This window comes from Crocuta crocuta, unplaced genomic scaffold (assembly GCF_008692635.1).
Source record: "Crocuta crocuta isolate KB4526 unplaced genomic scaffold, BGI_CrCroc_1.0 scaffold25, whole genome shotgun sequence".
NCBI lineage: Eukaryota > Metazoa > Chordata > Mammalia > Carnivora > Hyaenidae > Crocuta > Crocuta crocuta.
The window spans coordinates 14,958,587-14,977,266 of NW_027532015.1; the positions used below are offsets into that span (position 1 = coordinate 14,958,587).

General features: G+C 38.5%; 1 protein-coding gene across 1 annotated transcript; it reads left to right on the forward strand.

The window, feature by feature from the left end:
- Positions 1-6,918: 6,918 nt before the first annotated feature.
- MTFR2 (mitochondrial fission regulator 2) lies at positions 6,919-17,757 on the forward strand. The gene is made up of 7 exons (XM_077776027.1): positions 6,919-7,187; positions 7,840-7,956; positions 11,633-11,737; positions 12,182-12,294; positions 13,245-13,480; positions 14,808-15,165; positions 17,321-17,757. Exons 2-7 carry the CDS (start codon positions 7,894-7,896, stop codon positions 17,526-17,528), a joined length of 1,083 nt encoding a protein of 360 aa, XP_077632153.1. The 5' UTR covers positions 6,919-7,187; positions 7,840-7,893; the 3' UTR covers positions 17,529-17,757.
- Positions 17,758-18,680: the final 923 nt, after the last annotated feature.

Genomic DNA, 18,680 nt, shown 5'->3' on the forward strand with positions numbered 1-18,680 from the left:
AGCCAAAATGTTAATAGAAAATCAGCATTACTTCGCTTTTTAAAGAACTATAGCATTCAGTTAATAACTAAAAAGATATTAGGTTTTGTTTTGTTAAGACTATCATTTTGAGTAAAATCTGGTGTAAATCTTACCATGTCCCTGTTAAAAATTATTTGAAATACAAGACCATTCTGTCAGTTTGAAACAAAAGCATTTTTCAGACCTTGTATGCTAAGACCTATTTTGATACAGTGGCAAATTATCCCTTTAAAACTTTGTTAAACAAGTTAGAGCTTTGTGTATATGCTAAACTCAATACTGGTATATAAGCTACACTCAATAATTTTAATGTTATATACCAGTCTCCTGTGTTAAAGTGTACTTATTATTAAGGACATTTAACATTTTTGGCTCTAAGAGTTTACATAGTTTCTTTTTTCTTTTCTCTTTGTGTTTTAACTGGAATACCTTTGGGATGTCCTTTGTTTCTGTATGAAATAATATTCATTTCACACTTAGAGAAGTACAGAGACCTGTCTCAATTTATGAAGTTGCTAAATAGGGAAGGCATTTGGAGAAAAAAAGTTTATTGTTACGGGATTGTATTAGATTAGACTTAGAGTCTCTGAATAGTAGATCCTAATCCATCCTTTAACAAAATTTTAGAATATTATCTGTTAACCATACATTTAATGTTATCAAATAGTTAAAACCATTGTTACATTTGAATGTCAAAGGTCTAAATTGTTCATTTTATTGAAGTAGATCCTAAAAACTAAGACTATATTAATGAAGTTTCAAGCCAACAGGATTTGTTATTACTCTGTTCTTAGAATCCAGGAATATATGGAAATTTGTTGTACTCCACTGTCATACTCGAGAGCCTTAGAGATTGTGTAGGTTTACGAGCTGGTCCCTTTATGTTTCTGAAACATTCAGTAATGGTAAGTGTGTGCCGACTATGCAAATGGAGCCAAAATTCTAATTTAATTAAGTCTTCTTAGTCCTCTTTATATTGTTATGTTACATCATACTATAGCCTTTAAAAATGGATCCCATTGGTTAAAAAAAGAGCTGGAACACAGGCATTAGGATCTGTTTCCCACTACTATACTAGGAAAAAACCTCAAATAATGTATCTTAATTTTAATGATCTCTGCATAAGAAAAATATTTTTCCCCCCAAAATATTTTTCCTACAGTTACTTAGATGTTTTACAACAGTGAACCTATTTACAGCACTCTTAAGATGCAGAAGATAATCTTGATTCTTGCAAGCAGAAAAAGGCTGGGCAAGTGGGTTTTAATGCTATTCTCCTAAAAATCAGAATGGGTTTTTTCTTAGTAATCTTCTTGGGGTTCCCCGGCTTCCTGATGTAGTGATGAGTACTCCTTTTAGTAAAAGTAGATGATAATTAAGTACACCTTCATATTAAGTGACTTGGAAGGACTTTTACTCCCAGCATGACCTGTGTATTTGGCAGTGATAATTTCTTGGTACTGTCATCATAATTGCAAATTTCATGGGATGTATAAAGCCATAGAAAAAGAATACCATTCTCATTATCCAGAATAGTTGTTCACTTGCTACCTTATCTAGCTACCCCTTGACTATGGAAGGTCATAATATTTCTGTCTTAATGCACCAGAAAGAGAAAGCCGTAGACTTCTTATTAGGGTACTTCCAAAGCTGCCATGGGGGGAATGTTAAGTACTCTTTCAGTTTTTTTAAAGAAACAATATCATCACCAAATGTAAGCATGAGAAGAAAATAAAATTTAACTGGTTAATGTCAAATGTCAGTATATACTTATATATATATGTCTCTGCATACTTTTGGTGATGATACTCCTTCAAAATCAGAGTGTTGTCTGCTTTACAGCCCTCTAATACTGTGGTAAAGATACCCCACTCCTGCGGTAGATACCTGACTTGGACTCCTTGGCCCTTAAATTTCATCCTTTAGTTGCCACTTGTGGGATGCTTTTCAGTTGTAAAATTGGTGTCATTTTTAGTTAAAACCCTTTGATGTCTTCCCATTGCCTAAATGTTAGTCAAGATGAACAACATGAGCTGGTTTTTACCTTTGTGCCTTACCCACTTACCCAGTCCTTCGGTTACCTATCTTAAAATCTTACACCCTAGCAAAAATTCTGAATTCTTTTTATGTCCTCATTGAATGTAACACCTTCTTAGAGGCCAGCAGCCCATTCCATTTAAATGTCTTTTTTGCCAGAATAAATGTTTAACACTTTGCATTGTGCACTTTGTATGGCATGCATACCAGAAGTATGAAATAAATAATCCTTGAATGTATAATGAAAGCATGCTATTAATTGTGTATGTGTAGAGGTTCGATTGGCATAAGCCAATTTTTTCTTTTGTGTGTGGCTGCTGCTAAAACAGTATAGTTTAGGTTCCTTTAAAATGTGCTGAAGAGATTTCAGATTGCAGTGAACAGAAGAGTTATATTATTAATCTTTTTATATGTCGCTCAGGTCACTCTTCTGGAGTTTTATGCTTTTAGGAGTAAATACCAGAAGCTTGATGTCTCAAATAGTGTCATGTGACTAGTTGGAATGTTTACTGCGGAACACAGATGACTGAGATGAGTCCTTGAGAGCAGTCCTCAAGTATTTTAAGGGATTTCCTTTAAAAGAGGAAATAGAGTTGTAATTCAAATTATATAGGACCAGAATGGCCATTTGATGTTACTTTGTCCAGCCTCATCATTTTAATATGTTCCATATTTAGAGGACAACCAAGCCAGTAGATAAAAGTCATAGATACATAGACTTTTATTGATTAACTCAATGAACTAATATTTGACATGTACATAATTAAAAAGAGTAGCTAGCTTGTGAATAGCAAATTTTCTGCTTGTAAAAGTATTGAGAATCTGGAAGTCTTTGTCAGGAATCTGTGCTGTCTGAAGTTAAAAGTTTTTTTCCTAATTCTCTGGATTACTTAATTCAAATTTAAGAGTTACTTTTACTCTCAGGTGCTTGCTTTATTAAATTGTATGTTATCAACTGAAGTTACCAGTCAGTGATAGTTAAAAGGAAATGCTGCATATTGCTACTTTTTTTTTCAATATTGCAATAGGAATGAATTTAGACTTTTTAAAAGACTGAAGACATATGCTTTATGATATATATCAAATCTTTGGATGGCAAATAATTTGTTACTAGTTGTAAGATAATCCAAATCAATTGTTTGGAATTTTTATGAAGTAGAATATTTTTTATTCCTGTTACTGGGACCATGACCGTATCGAAAATTATTAGTTGATTAATGCTAAAAATGAAAAGGGCTAAATGCAAGCATTAAAAGCACTGGTATAGCTGACTGTCTGAGTAATCCAGAAGTGGAATAAGACTAGAAGGGCATTAACTATTTTTTCTGCGTTCTAGGTTTTAACCAGCTCTTTTTAAATGATTGGTAAGAGTCCAGGCATACCTATTTGTGAACATGATTGTATCAGAAAACAGTACAGAATCTATGAAGTCATACGAATCTTCTAAAAGAAAAAAATGGAACCAGAAAAATCAAGCAGCATTTCACCTTTCTGCTGTTAGAGGGGTCTAGCTATAGTAGACTATTTTTTTGTTCAAACAAAGAATGAGTAGTTATAGACACATAAGACCTCTGGATTCATATACTAAGCATAACCTAGATTTTATGTATAAATTCTTTAAGAGTTTAAGTAAAAAAAATCCTTCTTTTAGGCTATAAACATTTAACTTGATTTTATAATTTTAATATATCACTACAAGTAAATAGCAATTTATAATATAGATATTACTACAGTATAAATAGTAGACCTAGGAATACAGTTATAGGTCTCAACTCTTTTATATTAACTATTTTAAGTGTCAATACAAAACGAATTTTTAGGAGAATATAATTTGAAATATGATTTTAGTATCAGGGAAATTTTTGGTCTAAATTGCTCTCAAATATTTAAAATTTTGAATATTTAAAATAGTTGTAAAGGTTTAATGGATTTTAAGAGGTGTTTAATCTTTTAAATAATACTGGTTGGTTTAAGTGTACTGTATTAGCACTACCCCTGAGAGGCTTCAGGCATAGGCAGAATAGAAGGAAAAATGTCCTAAATATTTTTCTCCTTTTTGGAATATAAAATTTAAATGAACTTTCTGGGTTGGTGCATCTCAATCTGGAGATCACATTTTCATGTGGAACCCTTATGGTTAACATTGGAGAGGCTATTTCCTACTTTAGTAGAAGGTTAACTTGTATTCTATCCCACTGTTTAAGATAAGTACAGTAATTTGAGTTCACCAAAAATTCAGGCTTCTGGCACAGGCTAATGGGGCTCTGGTGGGCATTTGGCAAAATTGAGTATACACATCTTTCCAGCCTTTGTCTAAAGCAGCCCTCAGCCTCTCTCCTTTTGTTTATTCACCGAAAAAGTATGCCTGACAGTGGGTGTAAAGGTGAATAAAACATTCTTGGTATTGGGGATCCAGAACAAAATATGGTGATTATAAAGTATTAGTAGTTCTGGAAAAATGCATTTGGATGGCAAAACCAAATACCTATGGACAGCTTTTGTAATTGAACTAGGTAATTACCTCCAAATCTCAAATGGGGAAAGCCACTGGGGAAAGCCACCAACCTGCCTGGGTTGGTTTCTATGTGAGAAGGAAGAATTGGGGTAGGATCTAACAGGCTTGAGACAAGGAGAGTCATCAATTACTCAACTGAAACTTCGACTTTTGTCCTCTCCATAGTGAGTGGAAGGTACCCAGAGAGGAAGGATTGGACACTCTGGAGCAGTTTTCCTCGGTGAACTGCCAAAACACCTGCCAAGACAAGACTCCCTTTTAAGGACAGGAACTGGACCCTACACAGAGAAGAAAGTACAGAGAATCATTGAGGGTAGAGACGATTGGAGAGGGCTTAGATCAAACTGGGGGAGAGGAACACAATAGGGAAAATCTTTGAAAGGAAGCCACAATATTTCTGAACATTACTCAAAAAACGACAGGAAAGGTAAAGTTAAAAAAGCTTTCCTGAATCCATCATTCTAAAAGCCCAAGAAAATAATTTCATGTAAACATGAGCAATTGGAAAATATTAATGTCAGATCTCATAAAAGGTTATCAAGATGTGGTATGTTACGAGTGTTTTAGTCAACAAAATGGAGGAAAGATCTCTGAAGAATGTTAGGGGTAAGCTGTCAGCAAAACGTTCATGGAAGGTGTAGCATTTGACCTGGGCCCATCTGTACCTAAATCAACTGAATGAGGAGCTGTTAATCCCACATGGTGAAGGTAGCTTTACTGCTGGTTCCTATTCTGATATTCTCAATGGAAGTGTTGGTCTAGCCTTAATATGTGCTGACTGGTATCAAGACTGGAAAGGGAGGTGGCTACAAGATCATGATTTATTTACATTTGAGGGCAAAAGGGAAGGACAAGGAACTTGTAAAAATTGTGACCCACTGATTCCACGTAGAGTGGCCGATCCATGTTCCTTCTACTTTACATTGTCCAACAGCCCTCTTCTGCCCTTTCATCCTTAACCTAGTGTAGACTACTGGGATATTCTGCCAGTTACTTAGTTACAAATCATTTCTGGTGTCTGTTTTCTTTTGTCCCATATCCAATTATTTTATTCAGGTATTGATTGTTCATTGTATTTACTAGGCACTTTCTACGAATTGTATTATTTTTTAAAGTAAGCTCTACACCCAGTGCCGCCTGACCACTCATGAGGTTAGGAGTTGCTGCTCCACTGAGTGAGCCAGAAAGGCGCCCCATACACTAGGCACTTTTCTAAAGCACTAGAGAAACAGCGTGGGTCAAAACAAAAAGTACCTGTTCTGGAGATTACATTCTAGTTCGGCGATAGGGGGTAGCATGAATATACGTGGTGATAAGTGCTATAAAGAGTGGAGAGAAAGCTATCTAAAAATGATGCTCAAGGATAGCCTTTCTGAAGTCTCCACTAGAATGTAATCTGCAGGAGAGTGCGGAGGACCTTACTGGTCTTGCTCGTTCCTGTATTTTCCATGCTAAAAATAGTGCCTGGCACATAATATTCAGTATTGAATGAGTAAATGTGGGCCATAGGGAAATTAATTTAAAAATACCACCACCCCCCTTTTTTTAAATTTTAATATAGGTCAGCAGCAGGCACAGTTGAAGTTAAATTGTCATGTCAGTCCAGGGTATCTTTGGCGGAAATAGGAAAAGACGTCTTTTATGAAGCCAGTAAACCCAGATCAGAATTAAGGGGATATGACCTGATAACGATTTAGTCCGTAACAGTACTTGGCTGGTTAACTTCCGGCCCGTATTTGGTAGCCTGGAAAAGCAGGAGGAGCGTTTGCTACGCGAACAGTTTAAGTACTGAAAAGCTGCACATCCCTCGAAGACTGCCTAGCTTCTGCTAATCTCTCCCATAAGCAGATAATGTTCGCTGAATCAAATTATCAGACAATAAATAGTCCAAGGCAAGAGGACTTGAGAGAGCGGCCCCGCTTAGCATCTGGGTGTAGGGGAAGACGCTTCTTTGCGGAAAGGGTCGAACCGCAGGCCTGGCTCAAGACCCGTAATAGCTTCCTAACACCGGGCGGCAGACACAAGTAGTTTAGCACGGAGGAACCTGAGGACGCGCGCGTCAGGAGCCTGTGTCACCGTCTCGGCACCGCCCACCCGTTCCACCTGCTGTTTCTAGGCTTCTATTGGTTGCCTCGCGGAAGGCCCGCCCCCCAGAAGAAGAAGGAAAAATCCCAGTAGCCGGTCCAAATAACCGTAGCTAACCTGACGTCATAACGCAGCCAATCACAAGCATGTATCTTTAGGCTTGTCCAATGAGCTCGGATACAAGCTTGGCCCGCCGAGTTTGATTTTCGTTCACGGACGCGGAAGTTGTGGTAGGCCTCGGGGAGAGGCTCAGGGTGGGTGGGGGAGCGGAGGTAAGGGCCGCGCCTCCTGCGGAGTCACCCCGGCTGAAGGAAGGGGTTTCGGTGTCCAGCCCCGGGTCGGTGGGGAGGAGTCGTTACCGTCTGTGGCTTGCAAACTAAGGCGCCCGGGCGGGCACGGCGACGTCCGAGCGCTCCTGTACCGGGACGGGTGCACGCAGGGATTCGCGGACTGCGGATTCGAGGCGGCGTTTCTTAACGACCCAGCTTGATGTTCCGGTGGTTGCGCGGAGGCTCAGCTGCGGAGGAAGGTGAGCAAGGCTTTCATGGCTGGGTTAGGAGAGCCCCTGAGGAAGCTTGCGGCAAGGCGAGTGACACGACCGACGCTAGTATCGGCCTGTTACACACTTGGTTTGGGTGACTGAGCCACGTCGTTTATCTGGGGCTCATATTCCTTATCTTTAAAATCAGCGAGGAGGATGGATGGTACCCCGATTCGTTTGTGAAGAAGAGCCGCTCTTCATTTGTTTACGCCTTGGATCGGCCCCTTGCCTGCCTTCAGGAGTGAGCTGAACTCCTACCTCTGCTCAGCCCAGAGCTTTCAGGAGAGCGGGGACTTAGCTCTCGCAACTAACCTAACGGCTTCCCTGCTAAGTGTCCAGTCTATTGGTTGATATTTATTAACGAAGACTGAAACATCTTATGAACTTCTAGTGCAATTTAACAGATAAATTGAAATTCCCTTTATCAGCCCTTCCCCACGTCTCCATTCCTGCCTTTCTCTTGGACTTCATTCAGAATACTGCTGGCCAAAAGAGATTAACTGATGGTATAATGTGAAAGGAAAGGACTGCTCCAGGTTACTTAATACAGTTTTGTGGCAATCGTGTTTTTTTTTCCTTTTTTCTTTTGGTTTTGTTTTGTTGGTCAAGAGTAATATTTTCTAAATTATTTTTCCTGAAGGTATCAAGAAACTGATAATGTTTCCTTGAATTTGCTTATGTATTTGTTTCATCAATGTCACTTATACTGAATATCTTAAGAGAGATGCTGGAATATTTCGGTGTTCCCATAGACCAGGTAAATGTCTTTTATTGGATTTGAATGAACCTGTTTTATTTGTTGCTGGGTCTTACTTTGAAAATGATCTGTGTATATATGAGAACATTTAATTTAAGGCAAGATTGTTACTTTTCAGGTGTAACAAAGGTAAGTTTGTAATAGAATACCTTAGGTAGTTTGAGTTATAAAAGGGATAAAATTAGGGGCGCCTGGCTGGCTCAGTCGGAAGAGCATGTGACCAAGTTCTAAGTTATGAGTTCAAGCCCCAAGTTGGGTGTAGAGTTTACTTTTTATTTATTTATTTATTTTTTAATTTTTTTTTTTCTAGGAGAGAGAGAGAGAGAGAGAGANGCCACCCAGGCGCCCCTAGAGTTTACTTTTTAAAAAAGGGAGGAGTGGGAGTAGGGGGTGGTAAGATTATTAGCAACCTATTTACTGGATAGGTCAAATGCCAGCAAAAGGTGCAAATGCAGCAAAATATAGATAGGACCTTCATAGAGAAAATATATTTTAATTAGTGGTTTTATTTAAAGTAATTTAAGTTTGGTATTTGGATATATAATGGCAAGTTATGGCTTAACAAATTCAGAATAAATCTTGAGAAAGGATGACTCAAGCCTAAGAATTATAAGCAAATCCAGTTTTCTCTACTTATGAAGCATTACCGTATCCAAGACAATATGCTTGGTTCTTCAGGCGATACAGAGCAATACACGGGTCTTGTATTCATGCTGTTTAAAATACAATATGAGGAATAAAAGCATATGCAGATAACTGTAATATAAGATTGAATATAAGAAAGAATAGTTGAGGTGTTTACAAAACGGACAAATCATTGCTATTTGTTGTGGTGAATTAGAAGGCAATAATAGTCAAGGACACTTTGAAGATTTTAAACAGAAGTAAATTGAAGAGTGGTTATAAATTATAAATAGTTATTATATTATAAATAGGCAATTCAGTATGGGGAGCTAATTCGAATCAAGTGAAGCGAGCCAGATATGCTGTTGGATTATATAAATACAAATATCTTGCAGATAGATAAATGGTTCTAGAATGTAAGAAAAAGATTTTCAGGTTTGTGGTTATCTGCATCTTTTGATATTTGAATTCGTGGACTTTGATGACATAATGGAAGATGTTGGGTGTTATTGATGGATTTTGAATTTCAGGAATAGATTGAAGATAATGAGGACTGAGTAGTAGTGCTTATTATTAGATTATTGATACCTTTAGGGATTTCTGTCCTGTAGTTTGAAGAATGACTAAGGAAGGGTAGTGGCATCAGCAACTTTGTTTGAAAAGTGAAAAGAGATCAAGAGCCATCAACTTGAAGGGGTAGGATCAACATTTTTTCTTTCCAGTGTTAGAGATAACTTCATGTTTGCAAGCATTGGAGAAGAACCTCATAGACAGGAACAATGTTAAGATTCAAATGAAAGAGCGAGTGATTGAGCAACGCCCCGGGGAATGTAGCTGGGCAAGGAATATAAATAAATAAGCCTTGGAGAGAAGACAGACAGTTGGGAAAAGGATAAAAGTGAGAGATGGTGGAGAGTTTTTGAATGGAGAGAAATGAAAATTGAGGTATGTTAAATTTGAGTCCTTGGTTTTCTCAGTAAGAGTAGAGTCAAGGCTTCTGCTAGGTAATAAAGTTGGTGGCATTGGTGATTTCAGAGATTGGTGATTGGTTTGGGCAAGACATAGAGAACAAAACATGTCCTGAAGAGGTCGCAGAATACCTGTGCAGAACACCCAGCTGAAGTCAGCATTGGATTTGTAGTCTTTCTTAATATTGTTGTTTCTGTAATTTTATTTTCTCCAGCTAAGAGTAGTTGGGGTAGGTTATCCATTAGTCATATGAGAACACATAATATCAGGAGGATGAACAGTTGTTGAATGGTAATGAACATATTGCAACAGCTTGAAAATCTCTGCTTGGTAGGAAAGTCACATCAGTAAAGGCCAGGGCACCTGGGTGTCTCTGTCGGTTAAGCATCCAACTTCTCCTCGGGTCATGATCTCACCATTTGTGAGTTCGAGTCTTACATTGGGCTCTCTGCTCTCAGCACAGAGCCTTGCTTCAAATCCTGTCTCCCGATCTCTCTCTGCCCCTCCCCTGTTCATACTCTCTCTCCCTCCCCCCCTCAATCTCTTTCTCTCTCTCTCAAAAATAAAATAAACATTTGGGGCACCTGGGAGGCTCAGTTGGTGGAGCATCTGACTTCGGCTCGGGTCATGATCTCACAGCTCGTGGTTTTGAGCCCTGCATTCGGCTCCGTGCTGACAGCTCAGAGCCTGGAGCCTGCTTCGGATTCTGTGTCTCCCTCTTTCTCTCTGCCCCTTCCCCACTCACAGTCTGTCTCTTGAAAAATAAATAAACATAAAAAAATTAATTTCACCTCTTTCTTTTTCAGATGTAGCTACTAGAAAATATGTGGTTTGTGATTTCTTTCTTTTGGAGAGCACCTTCTGAGGTGATTGTAGGTGTAGGTGATTTATAGTTAAGAACGATTGAAAAGGAACACAAACACATCTCTTTCCCTGGAGTTGACAGTCTGATGGAGCAGAGAGAACACTGCAAATGAAACAAAGTCACATGTAGTTAATATTCTGTTGTGTGCTGCTCTTTGCAACTGGGTTAGGAATTCAGAGCCTAGGAAGCTCCTGAAAACAGAGTCAGATTTGTTAGAGGAGTGTGAATCTGGCATTAGAAGACAGGTGAACACAGCTGGTGCCAGGGCTGGAGTTAGAGTGGGGCCCTCTGGGCACATACTTAAGTGCTTGGCAATCAGGATAACATTGGCTTGTCTTTGAGACGATTAGGAAAATTGCACCCAAAAGAGCTTGTGTTCTTGTTAATGAGTAGTGAGTGGGTAATTCAGTCGGAACAGGGCCAAGTGGCAGAGGACCTTTCAGCATGATTGGAGAATGAATACAGAATTCATGGACAATGCTGTGGAGACTGAGCTGGCAGAATTGATGGAAGATTATGAGGCTAGTTGATGTACTCAGTTAAAAAAAATTTTTTTTAATGTTTTATTTAGTTTTCAGAGAGAGAGAGAGAGAGAGAGCACGAGTGGGGGAGAGGCAGAAAGAGAGGGAGACAGAATCCACAGCGGCTCCAGGCTCTGAGCTGTCAGCACAGAGCCTGATGTGCGGCTTGAACCGACAAACTGGAAGATCATGACCTGAGCTCAAGTTGGATGCTTAGCCAACTGAGCCACCCAGGTGCCCGTGTGGTGCTTTCTTAAAAGATGTTTCTTCTTGGAATATTACATACGTTAACTCCCACCCTTTTTTTTTTTAAGGACAACTATGCATAAAGTTTAATTCATTTTTTTAAAAGTTTATTTATTTATTTAGATAACTAGCAGGGGAGGGCAGAGAGAGAGAGAGAGAGAGAGAGAGAGAATCTCAAGCAGGCTCTGAGCTTAGCACAGATCTAGACATGGTGTTTGGACTCAGGACTGAGATCATGACCCGAGCCAAAATCCAAGAGTTGGATGCTTAACAGACTGAGCCACCCAGGTGCCCCAAACTTTAATTCTTTGAAGAAAATACTTTGAGTATGCCATTCTGTAGTTGCTTTCCAAAATAAGTGCTAGTGCATCGTTAACATCTGCTTTTCTTCATAGATTTATAAACATGCTTTAACAGAGTAGTTTTTAAGCAATGTTCTATGTGTAAATAGGTTTTGCATATTAGAGAAAATAAGGACTATGGATCAGCTCGGAGTATTGTTCGTCTTATTGGGAAAATCCTTCCTCTAGAACCTTGTCCCAGGCCCAATTTTGAGGTAAGTCAGTCAACATGCATTGTTTAAGCACAATGTAGTAAATAATCCCAGGTATTCCTAGAGATAGAATAGAACAAAAGAAGAAGACATGTTTCCTGCAAGCCAAAACCTCTTGCATGTGTTTGTGTTTATTTCTTTAAGTAATTACATTCAGAGATGGGCAGATACAAAGCATCACCTGAATAGCTTATTTTATTCTTCTAGTTTGTGTTTTATGATAGATGACAGTAACCAGGGTAGAGAATACTGCGACATGTTTAGACTTCAGATAACATTTTCCTCAGTATTTTGCTGCGCTAACAGGCACATGTTTTTCTATTGCATATCCTATTTCCTTTTAACTCAGAGATTTTTAATATAGGCAATTTCCATGGGCATGCATGTATTCTACCCACCCACCCCTGCGGAGCTCTGACTTTTTTTTTTTCCCGTTTTTTACTTTAGTTGATCCCAGTATTGAACTCTGTAGACCCTGGTAACTATGGATCTGTAGTTCCATCTTTTGCTGATACTTTGTGTGTGGCAAATGATGAAGAAGCCAGTTATCTCAGATTTCGGTAATTTTACATACTTCCTGTGGAAAGTGGGGTGTGGGCTGTAATCTTAATTCTTGCATGTGTTGAAGTTTGATCATACCAATTGAGCCTTTTGTCTGTCTCTGAACTGCCCTGTGACCTACTAGTCTCTTGCTAAGAAGGATGACATTTTTATTTCCCATTTCTCTTAATGTAGGCCTAGGAAGAAATTATATTAAAAGAATGCCAAAATCATTATGTCCATTTTTAGGAGAAAACTGTTTTCTACCCTAGATACTATATTTAGTTGTTTTTTGTCTATTTAGTCAAAACTTATATACTGTTTACTGTATCCCAGGCAATGATGTTAAATATATTTGAAATTTGAATGTGTTACTGCTTGGGAGTACTAACTTAAGTGTTTGTATATTCAGGTAGAGGTTGGGAGTACTAAAGTATATTCAGGTAGAGGCTATAAGCACAATAGAGGTCAATTATTTAAATATTCTGGCTAAATTTATTATGTATCAAACTGGTTTATCTATTTAAAAAGAGACTAGAATACCATAAACTTACCCCTGCCTTAATGCTTAATATAAGGCCAGTCAGTACTGTATATTCACAATATGTAGAATTTCTAAGTAAATCAACTTTACTTCTAAATAAATCAATTTGTACTGTGTTCAAATAGGTAGAGCAGTTACAAGGTAATTATTTTTGTCTTACAGTCTAAAAGCAACACTTGTTCCTTCGTTCACTGACCACTTATTGGTCACCTATTAAAGGCAACTGTTCTGTTCTAGATACTGAGAATATAAAGTTACACAAGATGCTGTGCTTGTCCCCAGTGAGTCTAGAGATAATCATGAGATAAAAAAAGCTACTCTGATTCTTGTTTTTGTATCTTTATTCCTCTTTGTCTGAAAGAATTTATTTCTTTTGGGAAATTCTGCACCCCCCCCTCCTCATTTTTTCCTTCCTTCTGCTCACAGAAGTAGCATATGGAAAAATGAAGAAGAGGAGAAAATTGAAGTTTTCCATCCTTTGCAACCAGTTTGGAATCCACTGCCTCCTGCCCTAGGACAGAATAAACGAACCAAAACTGATGGGCCTGTAAATGAAGCTGCAATTAAAAAAATAGCTGCTCTTGAAGACGAGCTGACTTTTCTTCGCTCGCAGATCGCTGCAATTGTGGAAATGCAGGAACTGAAAAACCGGGCAAACGTTGGTGAGTGACATGCTGGGTTCTGTCGTCCATTCTATTCCAGTCAGTACGGTCCCAAATGAGAGCGTCAGATGCTACCATGTCTTGTGAATGACATTAAGTATGTCGAGGACATCGAGGGTGTAATATTGCTATGTTTGATGCTTCTGTAGGATCAATTAGGACACGTGTGGTGAGGGGCATGGCCGTACGGTTCCAGCCGTACTGCTCAGGACTGTACTTTTGTATTAAAAGGCCACTTTTCTAAGTAAGCATTTCTAACTCTTCAGGAAAGCATTGATATTTATGAGGAAGAATTTATTAATTTGAAAGAATATGAATGTAAGGCTTCATGTATTTGTAGTTTGAAGTTGTTGCTGCTGCACTTCCACTAAATTCAGGTTGAATAATGTTTTCCAGATGATCCTTCTCTACATTTTTAGATATGTGACTGGTTTAAAAAACATTTTTTTTAATGTTTTATTTATTTCTGTGAGAGAGAGAGAGACAGTGTGAGCAGGAGAGGGCCAGAGAGAGAGGGAGACACAAAATCTGAAGCAGACTCCAGGCTCTGAGCTGGCTGTCAGCACAGAGCCCGACGTGGGGCTCGAACCCACGAACAGTGAGATAATGACCTGAGCTGAAGTCAGATGCTTAACTGACGGAGCCACCTAGGTGTGCCAAGGTGTGACTGGTTTTAAACAATATACACCCACACACATAATATATACTTGTATCTGTACACATCCATATATACACATATCATATAATTTATATATAACATGAAATGTTTATGTATTGTATATTTATGTAACTTATACATAAATATACGTATTGCTATATAATAATAGCAATTAAAATGAAATACACACATGCATTATTTTTTTCAGCAGTCATGTTAAAAAGTGTTTTGGGAGCAAATCTGTTGTGAAAAACTTAAGTACTCAGTACCTGTCCTAGGCTCTTGCATTTCTTCATTTATATCATAGCGTGAATATACCAGTTTGAGTGTCTCTAACTACAAATTGTTACTTGTGTTTTAGCTTTTTTAAATAGAGATGAAATTCAGATTGTATGTTAATTACTGAAAAAGCACTTTTTGTTTTTAAAATGCATTCTTACCCTTCCTCTGTTTAAAGGCCTACCCAGAAAATCCTAATTAGATTAAAAATAAATTCATTCTTTGGTTTGACTCTTATAAAAATTACTAAACATAGATAGGGATTGCTTCTCTTTCCTGGCCACCAAATCATTATTTTAGTGGCATTACCGAAATTGTTCCTTTTTTGTTTCTAATTAGTGTTATGTTAGAATTTTTCATGATTTTTTCAACAGACTACTTTGTTTTTAGGTTTCTTTGACTTGAACGATGAACCTAGCAGTTTGGGACAAAGGCCATCACCGGAAACTGCTGAACTGAGTGTCAGACCAGATCCATTTTCAAGCTCAGTGTTTTTCCCTCCCCCTGCTCCTCCTCTTCCCGTGCCCCCTCAGCTTTCTTCCCCACAGTGTCCATGTTCACTCACACGGCCAGGAACTGATAATACATGTAACTCAGATAACTCAACAATTGAAATGAAAAGAGAGCGCTCAGGCGATAGTAAGACTAATGACAGTCATCGTTTGAAAAACCAGGAAAATAAAGATGTTCCGAACATGTTGGACGTTCTGAAGGACATGAATAAGGTTAAGCTCCGTGCTGTTGAACGGTATGTTATCATAACTTGAGGAATGAATCGAAGTTCTATTAGTGATGTTTTAATAATTTATTATTATTTATCAAAATAAACATAGACAGGTTTTCTCTGTGATTCCTCTTCACTCCAAATGCTTCTCCCAGAGAGAATCCTTCTCAATTTGTTTTACTCTTTCTTCTAGTGTCTTAGCTCCGTAGCTAATAATCATTTCTCTGAGTTTCTTTCTCTTTTTCTTTCTCAAATAATTTCCCCTGTAGGAGCCCCCTATTCTGTTCCAATGTCTTGTCCCGCCAAGCCTGCTGCATTGTTGCCAAGCTAAGCATTTCCTTGGCCATTGTCATGGGCATTCTCTACCCTGTCTATTGTGTTGCCTTACCCATTTCTTGGGTGTCTTGTCTTCCCATACCTTCCTGAGAAAGAGTGTATAAAACGATTATTTTAAGACTTTGCATATCTGGAAATTATTATTTTATCCTCACACTTCATTGCTAGTTTGGCTGGGTATACAATAGGCAGAAAACCATTTTGTCACAGAATTCTGAAGACATTGTTCCATCAGTTTTTAGCTTCCAGTGTTCCTGTGGAGAAGCTGCTGTCATTCTCATTCCTGGCTATGTATCAAAGTTGTTTTCTTTATTCTTGAAACATTTAAGATCTTCTCTTTAGTCCTGGTCTGAAATTTCATGATGATGAGCCCTGGAGAGTTTCTTTGTTAACTTCTTATGCTGGGCACTTGGGGACTCCATCTAGAGTTTTACATTTTATTCAGTGTGTAGACTTTTCCTCAGTCCCTTCAGGGGAGCCCCTTCAGGAAGCCAGCTCATCCTCCACTGTCTTCACTTCCTTCAGCTTTCCAGCTTCCAGTGTTTCACCGCAATTCTTACCCACTCTCTTGTAACCTCTTTGTCTTTGTAGGTATGTATCTTTTTCATTTCTTTACTGTCATTTTGGTAGGATTTCACAGAGATCTGCCATGTTCATCTGGAAATCCCCTGATGAGGTTTCTAGTGAGAAAATAAATATATTTTCTGTATAATAGCGTTAGGGCATACACATCATTTCATTATTAACGAGGGTATGATTTGATCCTTCTGTGACGAAGGTACAGAGGAAAATGTGGCTGGATGTGCACACTTGTTCCAGCTAGAGGGCTTACTGACATCATTGGGCCCAGTGTCAGATGGTGATTGACCATAGCTGGAGACCCAGCTAGGAGGCCAGCAGAGTCTCCCTTCCACCCCCCAGTCTCTCATTTTTCTACAGCTAACCTTGCTTTAGACATTACTACAGAGTCCAATGAGACTTGCCACATCTTCAGTTACAGTCCCTGTTTCTGTTCTCTTCCTTCTCTCTCGTTCCTGCGAATGAAGTGCCATTGCTCATGTCAAGACTCTCCCCTTGATCACTGGTTCTCCTTCTCTCTTATCTTCTCAAGGATTTTACTTAAAATTATCCCTGCTGTTTTCTATATCATCAGATTTTTCTTCTATACTTTATTCTCCCCACACCTGAGTATCTCCCATCTTCAAAGCATGTATATCCCCCGCTATTATCGTTTCTCTGCTTCTCTTTCTGATATAAATTCTTGTCATCAGTAGTTTGTCAGCATTTCTCACCACCTTCTTCTACCCACTGTAGTATAACTGTCCTCACCACTCCACTGAAAACTGCTTGTTGTCAAGGTCACCAGTAACTCTCTTGTGCTAAATCCAGTGGCCAATTCTTATTGTTCCTCTGACCTGACATCTTGGCGGTATTTGGTACTGTCTGTGGTTCTTTCCTCCTTGGAACACTTGCTTTGGCTCCGACTTCAGTCCCCTTCTCTCTGCATCCACATTGTTTCCTTTGGTGATCTCAGCTAGTCCATTGGCTTTACATACCAGTGATACACTAATGAAAACCTGTTCTGCCCCAAGTGTTTGCGTCTCAGGAAAGGCAACACCATCATCCAGTTGTTCAGTTCAGACATCTAGGAACCAGGCTTACAGGTTTTCTAATTCCTAATTCATTGTGTCTTCCAGGTTCCTTAGTCCTTGGCAAAAATTTTCAGTCTCTTGAAGAATAATTGGATTGTAATTCATTATGCTTGTATTTCTGGCTTGTTCTTCAACAAGGAGTTTAATTTACACAAGGGTTTAATTCAATTTTTTTTTTTTTTTTTAAATAGGTCACCTGCAGGGAGACCCATTCATAAGAGGAAAAGACAAGATTCACACTGGGATCCAGTGTCTTTAATATCCCATGCACTTAAGCAGAAATTTGCATTCCAAGAAGAGGATTCCTTTGAGAAAGAAAATAGGTCTTGGGAGTCTTCTCCATTTTCTAGTCCAGAAACTTCAAGAGTGAGCTATAATAATGTAAAGTTAATTTCTTAAGTTTTCAAAGTGTATTGTCCATGGTGTATCTTTGCCCTCAAGTTCTCTTGAAGTTCTTGTACAGAATGGGCCATACAGTTATTTGCTGGTACCACCAACGTTTCTGTTATTTCTGTTAAACTTTTACATGCCCCTTTTTGCTTTTACCTTACTATGAAGTTTTTTTTTTTGTTTGGTTTTTTTGTTGTTGTTGTTTTATTTTTTTAAATAAAACACTTGCTTTGAAAAATACTTGTGCATAAGTTTGTAAAGGCTTGTCCTGGACTGGTGAACTTGATGTTGATGTCTGCAGTATGAATGAGGTGTCTGAAACTTTGAGAGACTAGAGAAGAATGGTTATAAATTCAGTCAACACCAGAGTGAAATGAGTACTCCAATATTTTTCTCAGGCAAATATAAAGACTGGATTATTTAGTTAAATACAATGTTAACAGTGCTCTTTAAAAACCAAATGGGATCATAATCATCTTAATGACAATGCTTCTTGGTTGCTTAAATGGACACTTTCTATATTTATATTTGGCCCTTGAAATTGCTCCTTATTTGAAGGCTCTTTTTTTTTTTATTTAGACATAGCTTTAATTTGGGGGATGGTTTTCCCATCTCACAGCTCAGTTGAGGTAGTAGGTACATAAGAATAAGCCTTGGGAACAGGAGGCCGGGGTCTAACGGCAGGTGCATAGCTCTGAGGAGCGGGGCCGTCAGCAGAGGACACAGAACAACTGGAAAGCAGATAGCAACTCAAAGAGCATCACAGAGTGGGGGAAATTGTCCCAATCGCATTACAGCGTGGGCACGGCTGTCTCTTGAGTTACTCATGTGTGCGTGTACAATCTCCGATGTTCATCATGTTGACTCTGGACATTCTTAACTATAAGAGGGCAAGAAAGTATGGTTTACTTTAGAATTATTACAATCAAAAATGCCAATGTGCCTGAAAATAAACATTTGACACTTGTTTAGAAATGTATAACTTGCCATGTACATCAAACTCACCTCGTTTGATCTTCACAGCAATATACTAAACATAGATAAGCATGAATAAGTCAGGCCAGTATCCCCTGAGTCTCAGAGCGCTAAAGTAATCTGCCTGTAACTCCACATCGGATCGGCAGAACAGTGACTAGAGCTTGGTTTATTAAAATTTGGGGA

Coding starts and splice junctions, on each gene's coding strand:
- MTFR2 (XM_077776027.1), top strand. CDS start 7,894: ATGTCACTTATACTGAATATCTTAAGAGAGATGCTGGAATATTTCGGT. Junction 7,957..11,632: donor TCGGTGTTCCCATAGACCAG/GTAAATGTCTTT, acceptor ATGTGTAAATAG/GTTTTGCATATTAGAGAAAA. Junction 12,295..13,244: donor GCCAGTTATCTCAGATTTCG/GTAATTTTACAT, acceptor TTCTGCTCACAG/AAGTAGCATATGGAAAAATG.